The sequence below is a fragment of the Cervus elaphus genome, chromosome 18 (genome assembly GCF_910594005.1).
Source record: "Cervus elaphus chromosome 18, mCerEla1.1, whole genome shotgun sequence".
Taxonomy (NCBI): Eukaryota; Metazoa; Chordata; class Mammalia; order Artiodactyla; family Cervidae; genus Cervus; species Cervus elaphus.
This window is the reverse complement of record NC_057832.1, coordinates 110,971,947-110,997,464: the sequence shown is the minus strand read 5'-3', so window position 1 is coordinate 110,997,464 and position 25,518 is coordinate 110,971,947. Positions and strand designations below refer to the sequence as shown.

General features: G+C 40.9%; 1 protein-coding gene across 3 annotated transcripts in view; it reads right to left on the bottom strand.

The window, feature by feature from the left end:
* The window catches only part of MGAM (maltase-glucoamylase), a 198,121-nt gene that overhangs the window by 149,590 nt on the left and 23,013 nt on the right, over positions 1–25,518 (bottom strand). For all 3 annotated transcript variants that reach the window (XM_043873136.1, XM_043873137.1, XM_043873135.1), the window contains exons 4-17: positions 21,447–21,567; positions 20,238–20,347; positions 19,233–19,384; positions 18,202–18,373; positions 14,829–14,928; positions 10,174–10,286; positions 9,744–9,869; positions 8,714–8,845; positions 8,447–8,563; positions 7,275–7,388; positions 5,696–5,780; positions 4,227–4,344; positions 2,933–3,104; positions 1,525–1,641 (exon numbers count right to left, since the gene is read on the bottom strand). In XM_043873136.1, the coding sequence (XP_043729071.1) occupies positions 1,525–1,641; positions 2,933–3,104; positions 4,227–4,344; positions 5,696–5,780; positions 7,275–7,388; positions 8,447–8,563; positions 8,714–8,845; positions 9,744–9,869; positions 10,174–10,286; positions 14,829–14,928; positions 18,202–18,373; positions 19,233–19,384; positions 20,238–20,347; positions 21,447–21,567 (1,749 nt within the window). The remainder of the gene's footprint in view (positions 1–1,524; positions 1,642–2,932; positions 3,105–4,226; positions 4,345–5,695; positions 5,781–7,274; positions 7,389–8,446; positions 8,564–8,713; positions 8,846–9,743; positions 9,870–10,173; positions 10,287–14,828; positions 14,929–18,201; positions 18,374–19,232; positions 19,385–20,237; positions 20,348–21,446; positions 21,568–25,518) is intronic.

Here is a 25,518-nt window from a genome sequence, read left to right as displayed (position 1 = left end):
AGAGGCAAGAACCAAATTTTCCCAAGCTCTTGCCTCTGTTTGAAAGCAAGAATGTTTCAAGGAGGCAAACCGTAAAAGCAGGTGCAAAGCTTATTATTAGAGACAGCACAAGTGTGAGCGCACACAGAGAAACAGTCTGTTTAGTTAAGACAGAAGCAGGGCAGGGAGGCATACCTGGGTACAAAGGGTGTGGGATACCCCACCACCCCGCCACTCCCCGGATTGAGGAGGGGCTGAGTCAAGAGGTGGTTAAGTCATTTATATGGGGCAGTTCTTCTGGGTCTTTGTTTACCTTTGGCCAACTGTCTAGTTTCTTTTTCCACCTCTGACCTGCCCTAGGGCCCTCTCCAACATGCATGTGCAACTTTTTCCCAAGATGGGGAAAAAGTCCAGTCCTATGTAGGGCCTTAGCATCACCTATTCTGGGGGGGTACCCCCTCCTTTTTGATCCCCAAGGAGCCTTCCCGCACATGTGCAGTGTTTCCCTTGCCCCAAGGAGGGGAAAGGACCTTGATCTTTTACTCATGCAAGGTTTGACGCCTTGCTGTTCCTGCCATGACAGTTATCTTAAAGTGCCCCAAGTCTGACTATTTACCCTGTTCTTGTTGGTTGTTTTTTTTTTTCTTTCTATCTCAAAGTGCAAATCGGAGGCTGCAAATACCTAGCCTGTAAATACCGAGCCTAGGTTGTAAATACCTAGCCTGGAGTCCACGTGTCTCCTTCCTCAGAAAATGTAAACAGGAGGCTAGTTATAAATGCCCAGCCTGGAGCCCATCTACCTCCTACCTCAGAAGGATCTGCAGAAATCAGACTCCGTTCATCATAACTAAGAGTTTTATTCCTGCCAGACCTGGAGCTACCTTGCAACTTTGCTTCTGAGCAATAGGGTTGAGAAAAGGGAATTCATTCCACCCAGTAAGTGGCCACTCTTCACCCTGCAATGCCTCCCCCTCGTTCATTCTAGGGGTGCTCTCTCGGCAGTGCATGCTTCCTTAGTTGCTCAGTCATGTCTGACTCTGCAACCCCAGGGCTCCTCTGTCCATGGGATTTTTTTCCAGGCCAAGAATACTGAAGTGGGTTGCCATTTCCTGCTCCAGGGGATCTTCCCGGCCCAGGGATCTGACCGAGTCATGTCTCCTGCATTGGCAGGCGGATTCTTTTCTGCTGAGTCGTTGGGGAAGCTCTGCAGTCTGGGTAGACTACCATTTAAATAACTTTGAAGTATTTCCTTATTTTAATTCAAGATGAGTAACATAGATAACGTGTCTAGAGGTTTGATTGAAAACCTTCACAGACTCGCCATTTCTTTGACTGCTGCAGCAGAAATAGCAGAGGCCACAGCAACAGAGCATTTTAATGGCACATCAGGAGTTCTGGTCAATTGCAAACAATGGTCCCAGTTAGCCTAAGTGAAGCACCAGGGAGGAAGCTGGCTCAACAGATTTCCAGGTAAGGATGCAGGTAGATCCAGTCCTACTGAATGCCAAGTCTGTTTTGATCATATCTCTTGAGAGACTGACTTGCCTTGTAGCCTTGGCCATTGTGATTCCTGGAAAATGGATAGAACGCTCCCAGCTGCATCCACCGTCTGCAGAGCTCTTCAGAAGTATCCAGTAGAAAGCCACATATGTCAGCACCCACCTGGAAGGACACACAGACAGTGACAGCGTGTGGACCTCACTTCCATTGCTGCCCCCTGCTCCTGGGCTTTGCTTTCTACCGGAGACCTGCCAACCGAACTTGGCTGACCTCTTCCTGAGAAGGCGAATGCAGTGTGATGGAACTGGGCCGTGTCCCGCATCCACTCCTTACTCAGGTGACTCCAAATGAGTTACTCAACCCTCTGTGCCTCGGTTTCCTCATTTTATTAAAGTGGGCACTCTAGGGTTTTAGTAAATGAGATGATGTAAGGTAAGTAAAACATGTGACGCACAATAGCTTTTTGGTGAATAATAACTAGAAATACTGTTGATATTATCACTTTGACCACAGCACTGGCAAATTAATTTTCCAATGGCTAAATCTGATCAGGTCATTCAAGTATTCAAAAATTTCCAGGGTCTCCTGCTGCTCATCCCCATGATAACTGGCTCCAACCCACCTCCTTTCCAGTATCATTTCTCATTCCAGTCCTGTGTGCCCATCCTGACAGATACATCAAATGCTCCCTCTTGCTGGTCTTGTTCAAGTTTGATTCTCAGTCTTAAAATGATCTCCCCTAACCATCAGTCTGATAAACATACCCACATTTAAGGTTAAACTCAAGTGCCATCTTCTATATGAAGTGACTATTGACTCCTTCCCATGACTCCCCTTGTTTCTTGTTATCTTATTAGAGTTGAAAATTCCCTTTCTGGGGATTTCTTTTAACATTTAAATTATATGTTTCTGTTGGCACTTTTACCCTAGCTTGCCATAATTATGTGTGTGTGCTTGTGTATAAACTTGGGGGGGAGGGAAGGAAAGTTTTTCCATTACTATATTTATGTTTCTCTCCAGGTACATCTAGCTCAATACTTTACTCAGAGTAAAAGCTCAATAAATAGATATGTCGAATTTAACTGAAAGATCCCAAAGCCATCTCTAGGATACTGATAGTGTTGTGCTTCCTCATTTGGGTGTAAAATACACAGATGTGTTTCGTTTGTGAAAATCATCATCTGTAACCTTATGGATATGTGCACTTTTTCATATGTACGTTGTACTTTATTAAAAAAAAAAATTTCCAACGATACCACTTCAAGGTGGTATCAAGGGTCTATTTTATAAGGCAGTACAGGAAAGATTATCATGGTATCAGTATCATACTAATGTAGATGAAGCAATGCTCACCAGACACTTAATCCTGGGCCAGAGAGGGCAGGGGAGGGGAGATTTATCATTTGGAAACCGTCTAGAATGAGGCATTCTGGGGACTGGCATGTGGACTCACCATTGGGATACCAAAAAGGTTGAACTCAAGCATGCCAGCGATGGACCATCGAAGATCATTCCAGGTGGCTGCATTGTCTCCTAACCAGTGGGCTGCGAACTTGCCAGAACCCGCAAATGTAGAACGGGTTAAAATGAGGCTTCTCTTGTTGGGGAACACAGTCTTGACAGTTCTAGAAAGGGAGAGAGGGAGTCAGTGTGTGACCTTAGTGAGTCTTAGCCCAGAGGTTAATGTGATGATACTGAAGCTCTCAAGTTAATACCCTACTCTTTTCTTCTAGTTCTCTCCTGTAGGGCTGGATTTGCTATTGGGAGCAGACTGCCCCATTGGGTATGCTTATATTTTGTTTTGTTTTAGACATTTTATGTACTTCATTAATTGGAGAAGGAAATGGCAACCCACTCCAGTGTTCTCGCCTGGAGAATCCCAGGGACGGGGGAGCCTGGTGGGCTGCCGTCTATGGGGTCACACAGAGTTGGACACGACTGAAGTGACTTAGCAGCAGCAGCAGCAGTACTTCATTAACTCCATAAAATCAAATTTCAGTAAAAGGATACTGATCTGGTACCTAAAATCCCAAAGCGTATGAAGTCTGTAAGTTACTTAACCGTCTATACACCAGACTATAGAGTATGGCAGAGAGGAAAATACATGAAACCTTGGACTCATGCAAAAATGAGTCCAAATTTTGCTTTTACAATTTATTAGCTGTTTGACCTTGGTCAGGTTACTTCTCTTTCTTTCTCCCAACTTTTCATTCATGCATGTATTCATTCTTTCTTTCATTATATACATTCCATAATATTTTTTAGCTTCCTTCTTCCCTATGGGTTTCCCTGATAGCTCAGTTGGTAAAGAATCTGCCGCAATGCAGGAAACCCCAGTTCAATTCCTGGGTTGGGAAGATCTGCTGGAGAAAGGATAGGCTACCCACTCCAGTATTCTTGGGTTTCCCTTATGGTTCATCTGGTAAAGAATCCACCTGCAATGCAGGAGACCTGGGTTCGATCCCTGGGTTGGGAAGATCCCCTGGAGAAGGGAAAGGCTACCCACTCCAGTATTCTGGCCTGGGGAATTTCATGGACTGTATAGTCCATGGGGTTGCAAAGAGTCGACACGACTGAATGACTTGCACTTTCACTTTCTTCCCTACATGCCCAGGATTTTCCTCATTCATTCAATAATAACAGCCTTACTTATCTTACCAAGTTATACAAAATAACACAGTAGCACCTGGAATCTAACAGGACTCAGAATCTGATCTGTATTGAGCCCACAGCGATGACGGCCTTACTCTGCAGTGGCGATCGCCATGGAGTAGCCGTACAGATTGTGGATGTCGTACTGCCGTCCCCAGTGCTGCACTGCATCCATGCAGATGCTCTTGCTAAACAGGTACCCATCCAGGATTTCTGCGACGAAAGAGCATTCGGCCAATGAGAGCCTGAGCTACACATTCCCCGTTTCTCGACTATCACCAGACATGGCGGCTCCCTGAGCAGGCAATTGTGTGGCCATCCCGGAAGTGGCCATACATCACCCTGCACAATCAGGGAGCTATATACACCCGCAGGAGTTTCTCTGTTATGCAAAACAACTGTGCTGACTTGACACCCACACACATCCTCCCACCTGGGTGCCCATGTGACCAGAAGCAAGCACTTAGAAGTAACTGGGGCCAGTTAGATTTGAATTTAAATCTGAAGTCTGCAGACTTAGCTGAGTGGCCCGAGAACAAAGATGTTTATTAAAAATAAATTTCTCTCCCTTCTCTCCGTTGACCAGATACTGTAAAGGATGATCAACCAACCTATCTTTTATTCATCCAATCTTCTCTGCTCCCTTCACACCACTCTGGTTCAGATCCAAATTACTTTGGATCTTAACTATTGCAATCATTTCCTTAATGGTTTATTTACCTCTGATCTATCAACTTCCTAATTCATATTAGAAGCACACATAATGCCAGATCAATATTTCCAAAACCATTTGACTCCCATATTTCCATTACTAAAATATCAGTAATTTCTATCACCAAAAGAATGAAGCCTCCCATCAAAGTCCCTCACTGTTTGATCTTGACTCATTTGTTCCAATTTCCTATTTTCTCATCAGATTGGAAGTCTTCAAAAGATGCTATAATTCTAGCAGCTTATTCCTTTCTTAATCAAGATACTATTTCTCTGTGAGTCTCTAGTTTTCTTCAAAATACAGTGAATGCTGTGATCCTAGGGCCACACCCTAGGAGATTCTATTGGTCAAAGTTCAATCAGACCTCTCTAGCATTCTATTCACTGACACTGACTTTGTCCTCCCAAGCCATGGGTTCTGGCTTCCTCTCATTCTGTCATCCAAATCTCTTCTTTACTCTCTTGACTTGATCAGATTTGACTTCATCTGAAGACCAAACCTAGCTATCTGGTCTCTCTCTGGTAAGCCCTGACCTGTCTGGGTCCATACTTGAGAGCAAAATGAACTAACCACTAGCCTCTGGTTTCTGTACCATATCTTCTCTAGACTCTCCCCTAGAAACAGCTCAGATGTAAGCAGAAGGACTAGGTTGCCCCTTTTGGAATTTATGCCTTATCTAGGAAAGCAGAGTGTTTTGATTTTCTTCTCTAGTTTACTTTATATAGTACCCACATTTTCCTTCCTCTATGCAATTTATGTACTAAATGCCTCAGCAGGTTGTTCATATCTATCCTTATGAATATAAAATATGAGATATGTGTTGCCACTTTAATCAAACTAATCAACGCTTACTGGGAGTGAATGGGGGATAATTTAGATTGCTCGTGGAACATCCTGAAACTGAGCCATCCACGAAGTTGGCGACTTCATTCATATCCTGCAAGACAAAGAGCAAAAACTATTAAGAAAGAGTAACATTTCCTCATATGTTGTACAGATGGTGTCTTTTTTTTTAAGGACTCAGAGAAATAATTCTATATATTTCTTTTCTAAAGACGTCCTTAGGTTAAAGAGAGAAACAGATGTTCCTGCCCTGTCTTCCCTACCCACTGAAGGCTTTGTGGAGGAGGTTGTTAAAATCCCTTCAAAATGACATGTCTTCAATCATTTAAACTGAAATATTTCTCAAAATATTGGGTTGGTCAAAGGTTCATTTGGGTTTTTCCAGAACATCTTACAGAAAAACCTGAATGAAATTTTTAGCCAACCCAACATTAGGTGAATCATATTTCAATTTATATGATCCCATATAAATCAACTTATATTGATACATTCTCAAAATATGCAAATATAGCTATGAATACACACATTATAAATGCATTTGCATATATAAACATATGCGGAGAGAGTGAGTGAATAAGCAGGTACCCACAGCTGTGCAAGTGAGAGGTCTGTAAAGATGCACACGGAAATACTGACAGTAGATGCCCTTGGTTGATATCGTTTTCGCTCTTCTCATCTGTTTAGCTCTTCTGTTTGCATTTTCTACCTTTCCCTTATAAATAGAAAGAATTTCAAAGCTAACGCTCCCTAAATTGTGTTGAACACCTCCTGCTTTGCATTGGTTTTCATTCACTATTAGCCTATGAGACATTTGTCCTTTCTGTAGCCACAGTTCTGTCCACACCTGAGTACTCCGGCTCTGGTTGGTGTATCCAACTTGTCCGAGTGAAAGAGCCCTGAGCTAGCCACTGAACCGTTCAGGTACTTTGTGACAATGACAATGTCTCCCCTGGTGGCTCACATGGTAAAGCATCTGCTTGCAATGCAGGAGACCCAGGTTCAGTCCCTGGGTCAGGAAGATCCCGTGGAGGAGGGCATGGTGATCCACTCCAATATTCTTGCCTGGAGAATCCCATAGACAGAAAATCCTGGCAGACTACACTCCATAGGGTTGCACAGAGTCGGACACGACTGAGCCCCTGAGCACGCACAGACTTGGATAGAACTGATTCCTGAGTTTACTTCCGGTTCTAACAATCTGCTTTTGAGTCTGAGCTACATGTCTTGGTAAGATTGTTTGAATAGTAAGAGAGGGAATACTTAGAATTACTGCCACTCTTGCTTTCCTCTCCTCCTCTTGACCCTGTGCTCCATGATTCAGTGACATCGAGATACACAGTCTGAATGTTAGCTGCCTACTCAACAGAATGTTAAGAACTCTAGATAATAATTGAGAACCTACTGTATAGCTCAGGGAAGTTTACTCAGAGCTCTATGATGACCCACATGGGGAGGAAACACAGAAATGAAGGGATGTGTAAGTAGAGCTGATTCACTTTGCTGTACAATAGCAACTAACACAGCACTGTAAAGCAACTACAATAAAAATTAATTTTAGGGAAAGAGAAAAAAAATGTTAAGAACTCACAATCCAGATTCCATCAAATTCTACTTGACTGTGGAAAAGCTCAAATTCATTTGTCCACCAAGCAGTGCACTTAGGGTTGGTGTAATCAGGAAACACAGTTTTTCCAGGCCAGACCTGAAGGAAGAAAAGAAAATAATTAATCAGAGAAAGTTAAATGAATACAGAGTAAAATAGAGTAGAATACTCTACAAAGAATTCATAATATGATTGTGGAAACAGAGCTGCCCAGACACAGGTCATTTTCAATTAAGGATGTGAAGCACTTCAAATACTTAGAATAAACAGGAGTTGTCAACTGACACTTGAAGAAAAGAAGTTATTTTTTTAAAAAATGATTAAATCATTGTTACTGTTCAACTCCCAATCCTGGGAATGATAAATGAGGGAATGGTCATGGTTTAGTCACTAAGTCTGGCCCGACCCTTGAGATCCCATGGACTATAGACCACCAAGCTCCTCTGTCCATGGGATTTCCCAGACAAGAATACTAGAATGGGTTGCCAGTTTCTTCTCCAGGGGGTCTTCCTGACCCAGGGATCAAATCCTGGCCTCCTGCATTGCAGGTGGATTCTTTACTGAATGAGCACAGGGGAAGCAAATGAGGAAGAGTACTGTGTAATTTCAACTGATGCATCACAAGTTGTATGTTCCAACCATCAATCATTCTTTCTATTGTCTTCCTATCCACTTCCTGTCAGACACTATGCACTCAGGTCAGCAGAGATATTAGAAGTGAAGCAGCAGATAATACTTTGATGGAAGAAAAGGACAAATAGAAATTTGAGAATGAACTAATCAAACTTGTCAGATAACAGAAAAATTGAGTAAGAAAAGGAATGAAACAGTTCCACTGGATTTGCCAATTTGAAAATAACTGGTGCCATTTGTCAGAGGAGGGATGGGGGAAAAACTCAGACTGTGGTCAGCTAAAGAGCAAATGGGGAGTGAGGAGGGAAATATTCAGTATCTACATCTATTGTTCAAAGGGACTTTGCTATGTAAGAGCTCAGATGGCTGGTAGGTATTTGGAGATGAAAGCACAAGGGCAAGTCGATCCCCAGCAAATATGATAACTGAAAATGTAAAACAAAACAAATATATACACACACACTCATGCACATATAACACAGCCACAGCACCCCTACCAGCTCCTAGCTTCCCCATTAATTTACCTCCCCAATGAGTGGAGTCACTCCATCCGAAGTATTCACCCATATCTTCATATCTGAACCCCTGTCATACGGGCCGTAGGGATTACTTAGGGAAGAGTTGTTGGAGATGGCAGGATCCTAAGAAGGAGAAAAATACAGTGAGGAACCTAGCTTTAAGCCAGAGGCACTGAAAGGAGATTGGAAATTGGGGATGAGGTGGGGAGAGGAGGCTTCAACGACAAAGAAGAGCAAGGACCTGCTGTGTGGGTATAAGAGGACTGCCCATACCACAATGATGACCAGTTTCTGTCCGTTATTGTGTAATTCTTTAACAAACTCAGGGAAGCCCTTGAAAGCTACTGGATCATAAGTGAAGTCCTTTCTTGCGTCCATGTAATCAATATCAGCATGCTGAACATCCTGAAAGAATACACAAGGTCCACAATTTATGGGCCCATCCCTGGAATCAGATTAGCTGCATCACTCTACCTTGTTGTCTGGCCCTCTGGCATTAAAATCCAATCTAACAAACAAACCTCGACAATCACAAAAAAAATCACTAAGGCTGTCAAAACACATCCATTACCTAAATGCTATGTCATCCACAATGAAGAAGGGAAGGGGCTGTGTCTCCCACCTCCTCTCCCTCATTTGACTGCCCCACATTTTGTTTTGTTGCTTCTCTTCTACTTTGAGCCTTCTTTGACATTTACTCTTTCCTAATCTTGCTCTTACAAAAACAGTGGAGTCCAGGATGAAATTGACTCTTGCTCTAGGACCTAAATGTCTGCTTCCAAGTGCATGGAGTAGTGGAGAGATGAGGATTATTCCAGAGAACTTTGGGCTTTTCCCTTTGCATCTCCTGCAAAACATCACTACTCATTATGTAATAGACACATTCAAGTGCAGTCATTTAAAACATAAAAATATGTTATTACATTCATGTACTATACCCTTTCGCTCACTTTAACTAGGAAAATAAATGTCTTGAGAAGTCAAATAAAAAATGCATTATGTGAAATGTAATCAATACAGTAAGCATAAGAAAATTTTACTATTAAAACATGTGGCAAGAAAAATAGAGAAAGAAACAGATTGTCTCCCAACCCCATATTTGTGGTCTCTCAGTACTATTTCCTGCTATAAAGAATCAGTTGCTTTAAAGGAATGGTTGGCCTGACAAAAAAGTCTGGCATTCTGAATATGTAAAAATATTTTTGCTATATATTTAAAAAAAAAAAACTCAGGAGGAGAAAATATAAATAGATGTTCTTATTCCCCAATTCTTTTATTTTTGTAGCATTTTTTGAAATCTTACGTAAGGCAGCTGTGCGGCGCGGTTTCTCTCCACGACTTCTTTCATATTATCTAGGGTTCCATAGTCATAACGACTGAGATGAAAGCCAAGTGCCCAGTATGAGGGTAGGGCTGGCCGTCCAACAAGCTGAAAGAATGATGTAAAATGAAAGTTAGGAAATACTCTGTTTTTAAAAAAAATTTATTCTGAGCATTAGTTTGGGGGCACAAAATATACCCACTTCCCAACACTCTATTTCCTTAATGTTAGATGCTAGTCTATTTTTCCAGCCCCTTTATAAATCATGGATAGTAGGGTCAAATTGTAGTAGCACATTTGTAGCAGCTACTTATAATATTAACAGCATATGTTTATAAGTCACACTTATATTAAATTTCATTTTCTTTGTGCTATTTAGGATTTCCTTAATCATATGATATCATAAGTTTACCTCTAGATATTCTTGAACAACTTGCTCTGGAGTATTCCCCAAGAACACATAGAAGTCGAGAATGCCCCCGATGGTGCGGTAAGTGACAGCCGGGGTGGGCTGGAGGAAAACCTCTTGAAGATTAAAAATGAAGCAAATAAGCATTAGAATTTGTTCTAGAGTTATAATTACAAAGTTTTAGACCAGAAGATCCCTAATCATCTGAACACTGGTGAAGTGATCCTAATACCTCATTTTTGTATAAAAAGGGACAAACTCTGATGGTCAAAGTCCACCCTCACAGCACAAGAGCAGTCAAAGCATTTGTTCTGCAGCAGATTTTCATACTGGCGACTGGAGTATTTTCAGTGTTGTATCAGGATTTCATGAAAAAGCAACCAGTTTTGTGAAGGGGTTCAGAATAAGCCACTGTGGCATAAGAATGATTATAAGTTGAAGATGATTGAGTTTCTGAAATCCCTCATCAACCTAAACACAAAGCCTCTCATAAGCACACATCCGCTCTCAGACTTCCATGGTGGTCCAGCAGTTAAGACTTTGGCTTCCAATGCATGGGGTGTAAGTTTGACCCCTGATCAGGAAGCTAAGATCCCGTGTGCCTCACAGCCAAAAAACCAAAACATAAAACAGAAACAGTTTGTAACAAATCCAATAAAGACTTTAAAAAGCGTCCACATCAGCAAAATCTTTAAAATTAAAAACTTTCAAGAAAAGAACTTAGTTGTCATAAACCCCCTACCCTAGAGCAAAACTAATGTTCTCTGAGACAATAAATTGGCAGCACACCCAAACAGACATGGCCACAAGAATATCCAACTCCCACTATTCTCCTAAGGATGCTAATCTTTCCAAAAAGTCATTTGTTGTCCCATTAAATGCCCTCTCACTCCTTCAGGGAGCTATTTGTTTCATCCTAAGTAACTGTCTTCCTCTACCTTATTAGGAGCTGCTAGGCTCCTTTGTCCATGGAATTCTTCAGGCAAGAATGCTAGAGTGGTAGCCATTCCCTTTTCCAGGGATCTTCCCAACCCAGGGACCGAACCCAGGTCTCCTGCATTGCAGGCAGATTCTTTACCATCTGAGCCAACAGGGAAACCCATTAGCATGGTATCTAAATTCTAACCCAAATTCTAACCACTCCTTTGAGCTACTTATTGAGCACTCTTGTGCATATGTATGTCATACATGTAAATAAACTCGGTCTTTCTGTTGCTAACCTGTCTTTTGTCAGATTGATTCACAGGCCTCCAAATACCTAACTTAAGAAGACAGAGAAAAAAATTTTCTCCTCAGGCATTCACAACTACAGAACATGCTCTTCCAATCCCATTACCCATTATAACTACAAGAATATAACCCAGCTACACTCACAGAGGTCATAGCCTCAGCAGATCTCATATCAAGCAAGAGCCAAACTAAAACAATGTCAGAGATGATATTGTAAATTCAAAATCTCTCTAAGTCCCCATTGCAATTGTCAAAGATGAAGTCTCCCTATCACCTTGATTTGCATTAGGGATAATGAAACTAGAATACCTCATAACACCATACACAAAAACAAATTCAAAATGGATTAAAGGCTTAAATGTAAGGCCAGAAACTATAAAGCTCTTAGAAGAAAATATAGGCAGTACACTCCTTGACATAAATCACAGCAAGATCCTCTATGACCCATGTCCTAGGGTAGTGGAAATAAACACAAAAATAAATAAATGAGACCTAATTAAACTTGAAAGTTTTGCACAGCAAAGGAAACTATAAACAAGGTAAAAAGACAACCCTCAGAATGGGAGAAAATAATAGCAAATGAAACAACTGACAGAAGATTAATTTCCAAAACACACAAGCAGCTCATGCAGCTCAATAACAGGAAAACAAAAATCCCAGTCAAAAAGTAGGCTGCTACTGCTGCTGCTAAGTTGCTTCAGGCGTGTCTGACTCTTGCGTGACCCCATAGACAGCAGCCCACCAAGCTCCCCTGTCCCTGGGATTCTCCAGGCAAGAATACTGGAGTGGGTTGCCATTTCCTTCTCCAATGCATGAAAGTGAAAAGTGAAAGTGAAGTCGCTCAGTCGTGTCCAACTCTTAGCGACCCCATGGACTGTAGCCCACCAGACTCCTCCATCCATGGGATTTTCCAGGCAAGAGTACTGGAGTGGGGTGCCATTGCCTTCTCGGCAAAAAGTGGGCAGAAGACCTTAAAAGATATTCCTACAAAGAAGACATAGAGATGGCTAGTAAACACAAGAAAAGATGTTCAATGTCACTCATTATCAGAGAAATGGAAATCAAAACTACAATAAGGAATCACCTCACACTGATCAGAATGGCCATCATCAAAAAATCTATAAACAATAAATGCTGGAGAGGATGTAGAGAAAAGGGAACCCTCCTACACTGTTGGTGCGAATGTAAATTGATCAGCCACTATGGAGAATAGTATGGGGATTCTTTAAAAATCTAGGAATAAAACTACCATATGAGCCAGCAATCCCACTACTGGGCATACGCCCTGAGGAAACCATAACTGAAAAAGACACGTGTATCCCAATGCTCATTGCAGCACTCTTTGCAATAGCTAGAACATGGACGCAACCTGGATGTCGATTGACAGATGAATGGGTAAAGAAGTTGTGGTACATGTTATTGTTATTGTTGTTGTTCATTCGCCAAGTCACGTCTGACTCTTCATGACCCCATGGACGGTGGCACACCAGTCTCGCACCGTCTCCTGGAGTTTGCCCAAGTTCATGTCCATTGAATCAGTGATCCCATCCAACCATCTCAATAATATTCCTTTGGAATGTTACCAGCCATAAAAAGGAACGTATTTGAGTCAGTTCTAATGAGGGGGGTGAATCTAGAGCCTGTTATACAGAGTGAAGTAAGTCATAAAGAGGAAAATCAAATATATATTAATGCATATATGTGGAATCTAGAAAGATGGTACTGATGAACCTGTGTGCAACGGAGCAATGGAGATGCAGACAGAGAGAACAGACTCATGGACCCAGTGGGAGGAGAGGTGGAGGAATAGAGTAGCATTGAAATATATACGTTACCATAGGTGAAATAGCTAGCTAGTGGGAATTTGCTGTATGATGCAGGGAGCTCAGCCTGGTGCTCTGTGACTGCTTAGAGCGGAGGGATGGAGTGGGCGGTGGGAGAGAGGTTCAAGGAGGTGGGGACCTACGTACGCCTATGGCTGATTCTTGTTGATATATGGCAGAAACCAACACAACATTGTAAATCAATTATCCTCCAATTAAAAAGGAATAAATTTTTAAAAATCAATCTGATCAGGCTGAGAGGGAAAGGTCACAGGATCCTATATACTCTAAGCTGCTCAACTTGTTTTCTGGTTCCTTTCAGCCACCTGAAACTGCACTTGCATTACCTCAGTCTATTCTTTGACCATCAGGTAGCTTAGAATCATCTAAGATTCGATTAGGTATCTTAGAATCATCTTGTATCACTCGAGTTATTCTCAAACAATCTGGTAAAAATAAATCAGAGCCTAATTTTTCAAATTTCCAATTCTTTGCAAACTGATACTTTTGTAAAATAACACAAAAATGAAACACTAGAAGAAAGGTTCGTGCATGCACTTGGACGCTACAGCAATGTTTCCTTTCAGTTTCTGTATTTATCTTACTGTAGGCCTGAAACAGTCTGTGAACCTTCCACGAACCACACTTGGAGTGGCCCTGATCTAGTCCACTGAGTCTCAGTCGAGAAGACAGTGGGGATCAATATCCTATGCTGACTATCAACTCTGGGATTCTGACACAACTCCTCTTCCCCTATAGTGATTGAGTCATTGCCCTGGGATTGTATGTGACTGGTGCAAGCAGAAAAATAGTTAAGAATCATTGATCTGGTCTAAAACCTTCAAAGATAAGGGAGTGAGCTGCTTTCTGGAATCCTATGATATTACCATGAGATTTTAAACAATCTGAAAATATTCTGCATGGCCTTCAACACTCACCCCACTTTATCTTGCTAGCCTTGGTGTCTCAATGCAACATTCACTGCTCAGTTGTATCTCCTTGGTTAGGCTCAGCTATTAGAACAATTGGGCTTCCCAGGTGGGTCAATGTTAAAGAATTCACCTGCTAATGCAGGACATGGAAGACATGCAGGTTTGATCCATGAGGTGGGAAGATACCCTGGAGTAGGTAATGGCAACCCACTCCAATATTCTTGCCTGGAAAACCCCATGGAGGAATAAGCCTGGCAGCCTACAGTTTATGGGGTCACAAAGAGTCGGACACAAAGAGCATGCACACACTATAAGAATAACCTGTTGTTTTTACCAAAGCTGATATTAAGCCCTGTACTGGATGGATGTCTGAGGAAGGAGAAAAATAAATTGGTAGAAACTGCCTCAGAATAGATTATAGGAATGGTTAGCTGTTTTAGCTCAAAAATAGAAAATTTTCCAACAGAGGCAAACAGACTGAAGAAAATCATAAGCCAGGAGAGGACACTCAATTCATGGCCACCACGGGTCAACAAGTAATGAAACAGGGATGATACAATCAGAGAACATATGGAACCCTAAAGGGCACCACTCCTTTATCATGATGCTGTCAGAAAGGGACTGAAAGTCATTTTTGAGTACTTTTTTCATGACTATTCCTTTAGTCTTTTACCCATGGCATTGCTGTTCAGTAGAAACACTCCAAAGGACAATCCACTAGCATCTTCAAGGCATAGGAAGAACGTCTGTGCACCATACAAGTTAGTTCCATCCTGCAGAAAGACAATTTAAAATCAAAAATTTACAAATAAGCCCCACATGGCCAGAAATAGCTTAGGAAATCAGTATTAATCATGCGAGAAATGGGCATGAAGAAACTTGTGGTCAAAGAAGACACAGATCTCTAGTACAAGGTCTATATTTGGTTGATGTTAATCAAATGAATTAGTATTTTCTTATACAATGAGTCGGCTGTGAGAGCTTATGATGTGTTAAGATGTAGGAGAACAGGAGTTTTGAAACTGTAGTTCGTAAAAGCTCTTCTCTATTATAGGTATCAAAAACAAACCGAAGGGGTAACCAAAGGGGTTACCAAAGGGGAAACTTGGTGGGGTGGAGAGGGATAAATCAGGAGCTTGGGATGAACATACACACATTACTCTCTATAAGATAGATAACCAAAAAGAATCTACAGGGAATCTACTCAATATTTTGTGATAATCTATATGAGAAAAGAATGAATATAAGTATAGGCATAATTGAATCACTTTTCTATACACCTGATACTAACACAACATTGCAAATCAATGGTACACCAATGATTTTTTTTTAAAAAAGCAGCTCTCCCCTCAAACAGGCTTGACCTTGACTCAAAGAGGTTTGACCTAACCCCACCTGCAAAAACTCCATTAAGTCCTAATATAAATCAATCCAGTTTAGTTCAGTCACTCAGTCGTGTCCAACTCTTTGCGACCCCATGGACTGCAGCATGCCAGGCCTTCCTGTCCATCACCAACTCCTGGAGTTTACCCAAAACTCATGTCCATTGAGTCGGTGATGCCATCCAACCATCTGATCCTCTGTCGAATATAAATCAGGCACCATTTAATTTGCAACTAGATGGAGCTCTATTTAAGATATCTGGTCTTCTAGTCTTTACAAGAGTAAACATTAGAACTTGAGCTGGGCTTCTAGACTTGAGAACAGCAGTTCTCAACCTGGGCCACATTCCACCTCAATTAAAACAGAATCTCTGGAGACATCAGCAGGCAGCCATGGTTTGTTGAGTTTTCCAGGGTGTTTCCAAAGTGTAATCATGTTTGAGAATCACTGCTCTGGGACAGTACGTCTCAAAATTTGGCGTGCATAAAAATTACAAAGGAACTTAATCTAAGTGTGGGTTCTAATTTAGCAGTTAGAAGAGAGAGCTGAGAGCCCAGATGTCTCATGTGGTGTTTCCTGCACTGCACACTTCAAGCAGCAAGGATCTAAGGCTCCTTATTAAGCAAGCATCAGCAGCCGTATCCCAGATGACCTGCTCCGAGTCAACACCTGCCCTGGTTTTCTGATAGGATGTGGTATGGTAAGGAGCATGGGCCAGGGGTTAGATCTTCTCTCTGTTCCTTACAAACTATTTTTTGTTGTTGTGTTTGTTGTTTAGTAGCTAAGTCGTGTATGACTCTTTTGCAACCCCATGGACTGTAGCCCACCAGGTTACTCTGTCCATGGGATTTCCCAGGCAAGAATACTGGAGTGGGTAGTCATTTCTTTCTCCAGAGGATCTTCCTGATCCAGGGATCGAATCCACATCTCCTGCATTGACAGGCAGATTCTTTACCACTGAGCTACTAGGCAAGCTCTTCTTTGGATTTTGTTAGTTTTTTTTTTTACATTGTGCTATTTATCTGGCTTTTCTAAACCTGTTTCTTTGTCTGTTAGATGGAGTAAATTAAACTCATTTTTTCGGAGTTCTTTTGGTAAATAGAGATAACGTATTTTTAAAAGTCATTTAATAAATTATTCCTCTAATTTCCTTTCATCCAGTCACTAGTTCTGCTTAATCAGGAAAGTTGCTGAACAAAACCTGAATGTAGCATTGCTGAGTCTAGAAAATACCTCTACTTTGAATTTTAGCAGTAAAAACAAAACAGAGAAAAAATAAAATAATAACAACAATGAAACTTTATTCCTTCTATTCTCTCACTGCCCCAAACATTCTTCAAGGAAAGAATGATTAATACAGAATTTTAGTTGATAAAAAAAAAGAATTTTAGTTGATATTTTATCCTATTTTGCTGACAAACCTGGTAAGTTGGTGATTTGTAAAGATCAACCTAAAATGTGGTGATCAGAACCAACATATTGTGCAGAATCAATATTAGTTTTCTCCACAACTAGTTAGTTCAAAAGGAAAATAAAATAAAAGTAGTTGGTATTTACTGAGCACTTTCTATGTGGCAGACACTCTTCTAGAGACTCTATATGTATCCGTTCATTTAATCACCATCACGACTCTATGAAGTAAGTATACTACCCCCATTTTATGAATGGGGGACTAAAGACACAGAGGGGAAACCTGCCCAGAACCACATAACTAGTGAGTGCTGTTGTTATTGTCCAGCCACCAAATCATGTCTAACTCTTTGTGACCCCATGGACTGCAGCACATCAGGCCTCCTATCCCTCACCATCTCCTGGAGTTTGCCCAAGTTCATGTCCATTGAATCAGTTATGCCTTGCAGCCATCTCATCCTCTGTTGCCCTCTTCTGCTACTGGTGAGTAGCAGTGTCAGAATTCAGACCCGGTAGCCTCACCCTAGAAGCTTATTCCTAACCATTATACTGTACTGCATGTACATCTCTTCATGACAAATAGATGGGGAAACAATGGAAACAGTGACAGACTTCATTTGGGGGGCTCCAAAATCACTGCAGATGGTGACTGCAGCCGTGAAATTAAAAGACACTTGCTTCTTGGAAGAAAAGCTATGTGTAACCTAGACAGCATATTAAAAAGCAGAGACATCATTTTGCTAACAAAGGTCCATCTAGTCAAAGCTATGGTTTTTCCAGTAATCACGTATGGATATGAGAGTTGGACCATAAAGAAAGCTGAGCACTGAAGAATGGATGCTTTTGAACTGTGGTGTTGGAGAAGACTCTTGAAAGTCCCCTGGACTGCAAGAAGATCAAACCAGTCCACCCTAAAGGAAATCAAACCTGAATATTCATTGGAAGGACTAATGCTGAACCTGAAGTTAAGAACTGACTCATTTGAAAAGACCCTGATGATGGAAAAGATTGAAGGCAGGAAGAGAAGGGGACAGCAGAGGATGAGATGGTTGTATGGCATCACCGACTCGATGGACATGAGTTTGAGCAAGCTCCGGGAGTTGGTGATGGACAGGGAAGCCTGGTGTGCTGCAGTCCATGGGGTCACAAAGAGAAGGACACAAGTGAGTGACTGAACTGAACTGTACTGCTAGGAGCTACCCTCATGAAGAGGCTATGATCTTCAGTGAAGGGGGGCCCATCTGAAAGCTTACCTCATTGGGGGTTGTGTCCCTGGCAAATATGGGCCAGGTCTTCCAGTTCATGTCAAGCCGGTACTGCTGGTGCACGTGTTCGCCCAGCCCGTACACATTGGCACTAGGCAGTTGGATGGAGAGCTGCAGGAACTGGTCAGCAAACAGCAGGGGCCCGACGCTGGAGTCAAACCTGGACACAGGTAGAAAACATGGGACAGGTAGGCAAGTGTGCAGAGAATGCAGCTGCTTAGAACGGTGTGCGGTGCTGTCCTGTCCTCAGTCACTCTGCCGTGTCCACCTCTTTGTGACCCCACGGACTGTAGTCCACCGGGCTCCTCTGTCCATGGGATTTTCCAGGCAAGAATACTGGAGTGGGTTGCCATTTCCTTCTCTAGGAGATCTTCCCAACCCAGGGACAGGACCCAGGGATCTCCTGCATTGGAGACTGGATTGGATCTCCTGCATTGGATTATTTACCACTAACACCACCTGGGAAGCACTCAAAGACTCAATGCTCCCTGTTTAATCGGCTCCATTTGCCCTTCTATGATATTTTCCAGCGGATAACAAGAAAGAGATCAGGTACCATTTGGCACATTTCTTAGATTTGTCCCCCTCATACTGTATTATGTGACCAGATTATTCTTACATTATAGTAGATGCTCCACAGAGAGCTACTGGTGCATAGGTGTTAGAAAGATGGAAGGAAAAAAAAGGACAATAAAGAGGAAAAATGACCTAATGGAAGGAAGAAGAAGAAAAAGGACACAGCCCAGTGCCTGGCCTATAATAAATGCTTAGTAATAACAGAGGAGGAGGAGTAGAAAGATGAGGAGGAGAAAGGAGGGGGAGAAAGAGAAAGAGTGGAGCAGAAAGAAAGAGGCAGAAAGGCAGAGAAAAGTCTGCATTTGAAGGTGGAGAATCTGATCACCATCAGTGGGCTTACAACCTTCTGGAATATTATAGAAAGGCATTCATTCTCAGGTTTGCAAACCTCCCTCCTCCATAACCTTCAGACTCATCTCTCTAGGTAAGTTTCCAAAACTTACAGAACACGATTGTTGCTCGTTCTGATCACTTTGATGCCAAACGGCTGTTTGGAGACCTCAACTTTATACATCAAGGAAGAGGCAGCATTTCCTGTGAAGGGTTGCACATGTTCATGGGGCACTTCGTATCTGTTCTGGTTTTGGTCAGTTAACTGTCCAGAGAGGTTAGCAAAAAAAAAGTCAAAATGAAAACATCTTTACTGTTTCTAAAACAGAAGCATGCCTACCAACACCATGCTTCCCAACACCTACGCTCGTGGCACTGAAATCTGGGCAGCAGATGACATTCTAATCTGAAATTATATCACCCAATTCGGATGTTTAACACTTGGACATAAGTTAGTCTTTAGGTAGACACTGTAAGTCTGCAGACATGACTTATCTCTAGAATTTTCAAAGCTGTGATCATTCTTTTCTTCCCCTCCCTACCACATTTCACATGGCATCAAGGGAAAATGCATGAAAGCCAAAACTCACCAGTGAACCCTATAATATATGTCTGGGAAGCTGTCACACTGAAGGAAGGCAATAAGTACCTTCAACATACAGGTGCTAAGTAAGAAAACAACAGTAGAGAAAAATACTCTACTAGCAAATTTTTCTCTTTTGTAGTAACTGCAGTCCTCAGGAAGGGAACAAGAACCTCTCAAAAATTTTTCTAAATAAGCAGGTATCATCTGATACCACTTATATGTGGAACCTAAAATATGACACAAATGAATGTATTTACAAAAGAAAAAGACACAAAGACATAGAAAACAAACTTATGGTTACCAAATGGGAAAGGGGGTTGAGGAGAGAGAAACTAGGAATTTGGGATTAGCAAATGAAATCTATAATATATAACATATATTAACATATATATAATACATAACAAAACTATAATATATAGCTTGAATATTTAAGAACAAGGTCCTACTGTAGAGCACAAAGAACTATATTCAATATCTTGTAATAAACTGTAATAGAAAATAAGATGAAAAATACAAATAAACAAACTACAACCTTAAAGTGGAAACGGTTAGATGTCTGGTATTCTGCTGTGAGAAGGACATTGTTGACATCATTTCCAAGCAGAGATGGAGAAGACAACCTTTTCAGCTGGGCTGTAAATCCTAACGTGAAAAGGAAGAGAGTTTTCAGAGCCAGCTGTGTAAATTCACAAATAACAGCCACATACAAGTAAGCTAAGTGTCAAAGGGGCTGGCAAAAAGCCTTTACTTCCCATCAGAAGAGGAGACACAGATGTGGACCTCATTATACATACATACCATGTTGGACCAGATTCTGAAGCTAGGAAGCTATTACCTTATTCAAAAGCTATGCCTCTCTTCTCCAAAATCTGAATAGAAACATCCCTCTCCTTCCATCAGCCCATCAATCACTCCTATACCCTTTACACTCTCAGTCCTGGATGCGTTCATATCCATTATTCCCTCTCTGTTGTCTTCATGTTACATCATAGGTGATCGTAGGTACCAATGCCATCTCCTTAGTTAGGTGACACAGCAGATGAGAGTCCAGGCCTTATTAGAAAAGCCCATTGGGCCAAGAGGCCCTGGAGGAGAGCATGCCTCTTCCTTTATGCTAAAGAGCCTCCCCAAAGTGCTCAACTTCTGTTATCCCTAGAATGTTCATTATTATGTCTGCATTTTAAGATGGGAGAAAAGAAGGAGGTATGTTTAGTCCATGAACAGTGACACTGACTAGCTAACTTTAATAAAATGTTGATAAAATTGGAATTGTTTCCATATCATTAAAATTGCATTGTATTAGGATTGTTGGTAGTCTCAGAAGTGACTGAGTCCAAAACTCTCTCTTTAAAAGTTAGAAAGTTGGGGAATGAAGAGATCACAATGTATGGACAACGTTACATGAGGAAATGGAAATCCACTCCAGTATTCTTGCCTGAAAAATCCCATGCACAGAGGAGCCTGGTGGGCTACAGTCCAAGGGGTCACAAAGAGCACACTCACACACACATAAGGACAAAGCCAGGAACAGGAAGTATCTCCCAGCTCTTAAGACAGAGAGTGATCTTCTCCCTTGATGCCAAAGAGACTCCAGGCAGGGCTTGAGGGCAGCGCCCATTCTATCACAGGCACCGTGGCCGCACAGAGCAACACCCTGCCTGCTGCTACAGCTGCCTGCTGCCGTGTCCAGGGCCGCTCCAGAGGACCTGGAGTTCCTTCTTCAGGACACAGCTCGGCTTACCTGCATTTGTGTTCACGAGGTCACCCCCTACTTGATAGCCATGACTCTTAGAATAGTAGCACCAGGGTATGCTTATGGTTCCCTGAGGCCTCCAGCAGCAGCCACGCTGGTCACAGGTAGCCTGAAATAAGAGATCAGTCAGAGTAACCCCATTCATTGATAAATATGATTGGAGCTTGTGGTCTTATAAACTTTGTTTTACAAATAAGCAACCTGATAGTCAGAGGAATCGTGCTGCAGCCCAGTCCCTGCAGTGTTTGCCCTCAAAACTCATTTTTCTGGCTAACATCCTTCGTTGTTATTGTTATCAGATAACAATATATGATTGCAGTGCATTCTATACCTCTCATCAAAATAAAACTGGATAAATTTATTTAAAGATTCTAAACTACCATATAGTTATATCACCAGTAAGCCAAAATGACAAATGCAGCTTCATTAATTTTGATTTTGGCTTTTTAAAAAAAGACTTTGCAATTGACTTTATTCAGAAGCTTTAAAATCAAAGTAAATTTGCTTTGACTTTTAAATGTGTATATTATATATCTGTGTATTTAGTATATGTGACATTATGCATATATATTATGTATATTCGTAAATATATATATACATTTTTATATGTAGTCTCTCAATTCATCCCAAGGCAGAAAGCAACTGTTCCATGACACCCAAATAGATTCTAATTCTTATTTTTAAAAGTTACCTGCCTTTAACCGTAATTAATGACTCAATCACATGTATACTACAGGCTACCCAGGTGGCACTAGTGGTAAAGAGCCCTCCTGCCAACAGAAGAAACATGAGAGATGCGACTTTGATCCCTGGGTGAGGAAGATCCCCTGGAGAAGGAAATGGCAACCCACTCCAGTATTCTTGCCTGGAAAATCCCACGAACAGAGGAGCCTGGCAGGCTACAGTCCATAGAGTCACAAAGAGTAGGACATGACTGAAGTGACTTAGCCTGCATGCACATGGATAACTAAAATGAATACAATCTCTTTCTCATATCAACTAATCTGGAAGAAGCAGTCAAATTAAATACAACAAAAAGCAAAGAATGTGCTCCTCTTGAAGAGTGATAATAAAATATTATAGCAAAAATAATAGGTTGTAGCTCCCAAGATCAGATTAGAGAATGTCTCCTGTCTCACTCCCTGTCTTTCCCTTGTTCTGCTGGAGCCCTCACTCTGGGAGAAGTGAGGTGCTGGACTGCAGAGTGACCCACATGGTGAGGACCTGAGGGAGGCCTCTGGCCAACACCCAGCAAGGAACTGAGGCCCTCAGCCCAACCATCCTTGAGCAGCTGAATTCTGCTAATAATTACAGTAATCACAACACACTCCCTTGAAAAGGATCATCCCTCCATCCCAACAGACACCTCGACCGCAGTGTGTTAGCCAAGAGCACCCAGATACACCAAGGCCAGATTTCTGACCATAGAAACTGTGAGGAAATAATGTCTGCTGTGCCAAGCCATTATTTTGGAGATAATTTCTTCCACAGCAACAGATAATGAACACACCCTGCTACATTATTTTACAGATGAAGAACCTCAGGCCACAGAATTCAAAGTTCACAGGGGTGAAGTGATTTGCCAAAGCTCACTTAGTTAGCTATGGAGAAGGCAAGGATCAAAATTTAGTTCTCTTGCTCTCTGTTTCTTTGTTTCTGTAGTCTGGGTTGAGTATCTGCTGAACATACTTTCAGGGGGAGATGGAAATGCTTCACGAATGTAAGACACAAAAATTGCTTAGATACATGAACAATTAGATTTAGTCAAATGCTAATTTTTATGCTAATAACTGATATTAAGGATCAAAAAATGGTGTCCATCTATGGTTTCTATTGCTATGGAATCAGGCTTCGTTGTGAACTCAACTAGTCCACAGGTTTTGTTTTTTCTTTTCAAAACCCATTCAGATGAAACTTCAGTATAACAGGAAAAGAGAAAGGTGTTGAAAAGAGTGTTAAGTAGAATGGTTTCAGGATGCTCCCTGGAGCTTAATAATCTCTTCATTGAATTGGAAAGGGCAAAGATCAAAGAGTGGCCCAGACTGCAGAAGTGTTGGCTGCCTGGAAACCCCAGGCCCTGCAGCTGAGCTAAACAGTGATGAGAAGCAATGTGGGATGAAGCAGAGCCCAGGCACACAGGCAAGAAAGTCAAGAGTATGCGAAATGTCGGAAATGAGTTGCACAGAAAAGCTATGAAAAAGACAACATGAACAGGACTGAAGGCACACAAAAAGAATCAGACCTAAACCCAAGACACAAAACACCCCTTTAAGTTAAACCTGAGAATTAAAATGTAAGAGACACTGCCAAAATAATATAGGGTGCATCATTTCCAATACAGTACTGAGGAGAAAAATCTCTCAATGCAAAAAATAAGGAAAGAAAACATGTATGTGGGAGTGAAGGTGAGTGGGGAGCAGTACACGAAAAAAAGAACAAATGGAAAACACGAAATGAGACTGTAGCTTTTCAGGTCAATTACTACATGGCTTAAATAATTAATTCAGCAAACAAAGATGATATGATTACATTTACAGAAATACATTCAGTTGAAGTTGCTTATAGACAGCACACCCAAAATTTAAGCTTACAAAAGCACCGAAAATGGGGGAAACAGCTATGTGAGGAGAATACTAACCAAAGAATAGAACAACTATAGTAATAGCTGACAAGTAGACTTTAAGTAAATATTCATTATTAGGGAGACACAGAGTCACTATATGAAGAGGAAATCTCACCAGGAAGATATGACATCTCAAACCTGATATACACCTGATAATAAAGATAATAAAGATAATTTTTAAAAATTTTATTAAAGATAATAAAAAAGTATTTACAGGAAAAAAATTTAAGGAGTCAAAACGCCAACCTGAAAAAGATATTAATTATATCATGGAATAGTTTTAAAGGACTCCCTCAGTAATTGATAGATAAAGTATACAAAAAAGTGAAGCTACTTTGCTTCTTGCTTAATAGATACATACAGGCTCCTACACTAACACAAAGAGAAACACTGGATTGAACTCAGAGATGGTGAGAAACCAGATGTTGAAGACACTGTTTATGACCTAGTCAAGCTCTGCTCCCCCTGAGTCTTTCTCCTCCAACCCTCAATCCTTCTTAACATTTAGAGAGAGAGGAAAAGAAACAAATAAGCAAGCATTTAGTATCATAACCAAACTTGAAAGAAAAAGGAAACCTAGAATACAGTCTTATCCATGAATGTAAAAACCTAAAAGAGCACACAGCTTTAAATCAGCAGCATATTAAATAAAGAGCGAGTGGTGCTTCTCCCAGAAACACAAGAATTGTTTAATACTAGGAAACCCACTGTATAATTTGTCATAACTTATTAAAGGAAGTACACAGTACAACCCTTTAAGTTGATCAGCAATTCAAGATAAAATTCTTGGCAAACTGAGAATAAAAGTAAGTTTCTTAGTTGGATAATGGGTATCTACCTAAAACCTATAATAAGCATCTCACTAAATGTGAAATGTTAGAAACATTCCCTTTAAAATCAGAAAAAAAAGGTAGATGACCTATATCTATGACTTATTATAATTAAATATGTATAGGAGGTCCTAACACTACAAAACTAATAAGAAAATAAAGAAAATTTGCTATATGACTCGGGGAACTCAAACTTGGGCTTTGTGACAACAGAGACAGGTGGGATGGGGTGGGAGGTGGGAGGGAGATTCAAAAGGGAGGGACATATCTATATCTATGGTTGATTCATGTTGATGTATGGCAGAAATCAACACAATATTGTAAAGCAATTATCCTTCAATTAAAACTAAATATGTTTTAAAAAGAAATATAAATTAATTAATTTTTTAAAAATTATAAAACAAAAAGGATGAAGCTAAGATGTCATTATTTTCTGACATGATATTGTATAATTAAAATCCAAGAACATTTACAGAAATAAATTTATACTAAATAAGTTAATTATTATATTAGATCTTCTGTTTTCTTTTAAAGTTATAATTTTTTTTGCTTTTAGTGTTCCTGCAGTTGTTCCTTTAGATTGAGCTTGATTACACTAAAATATAAA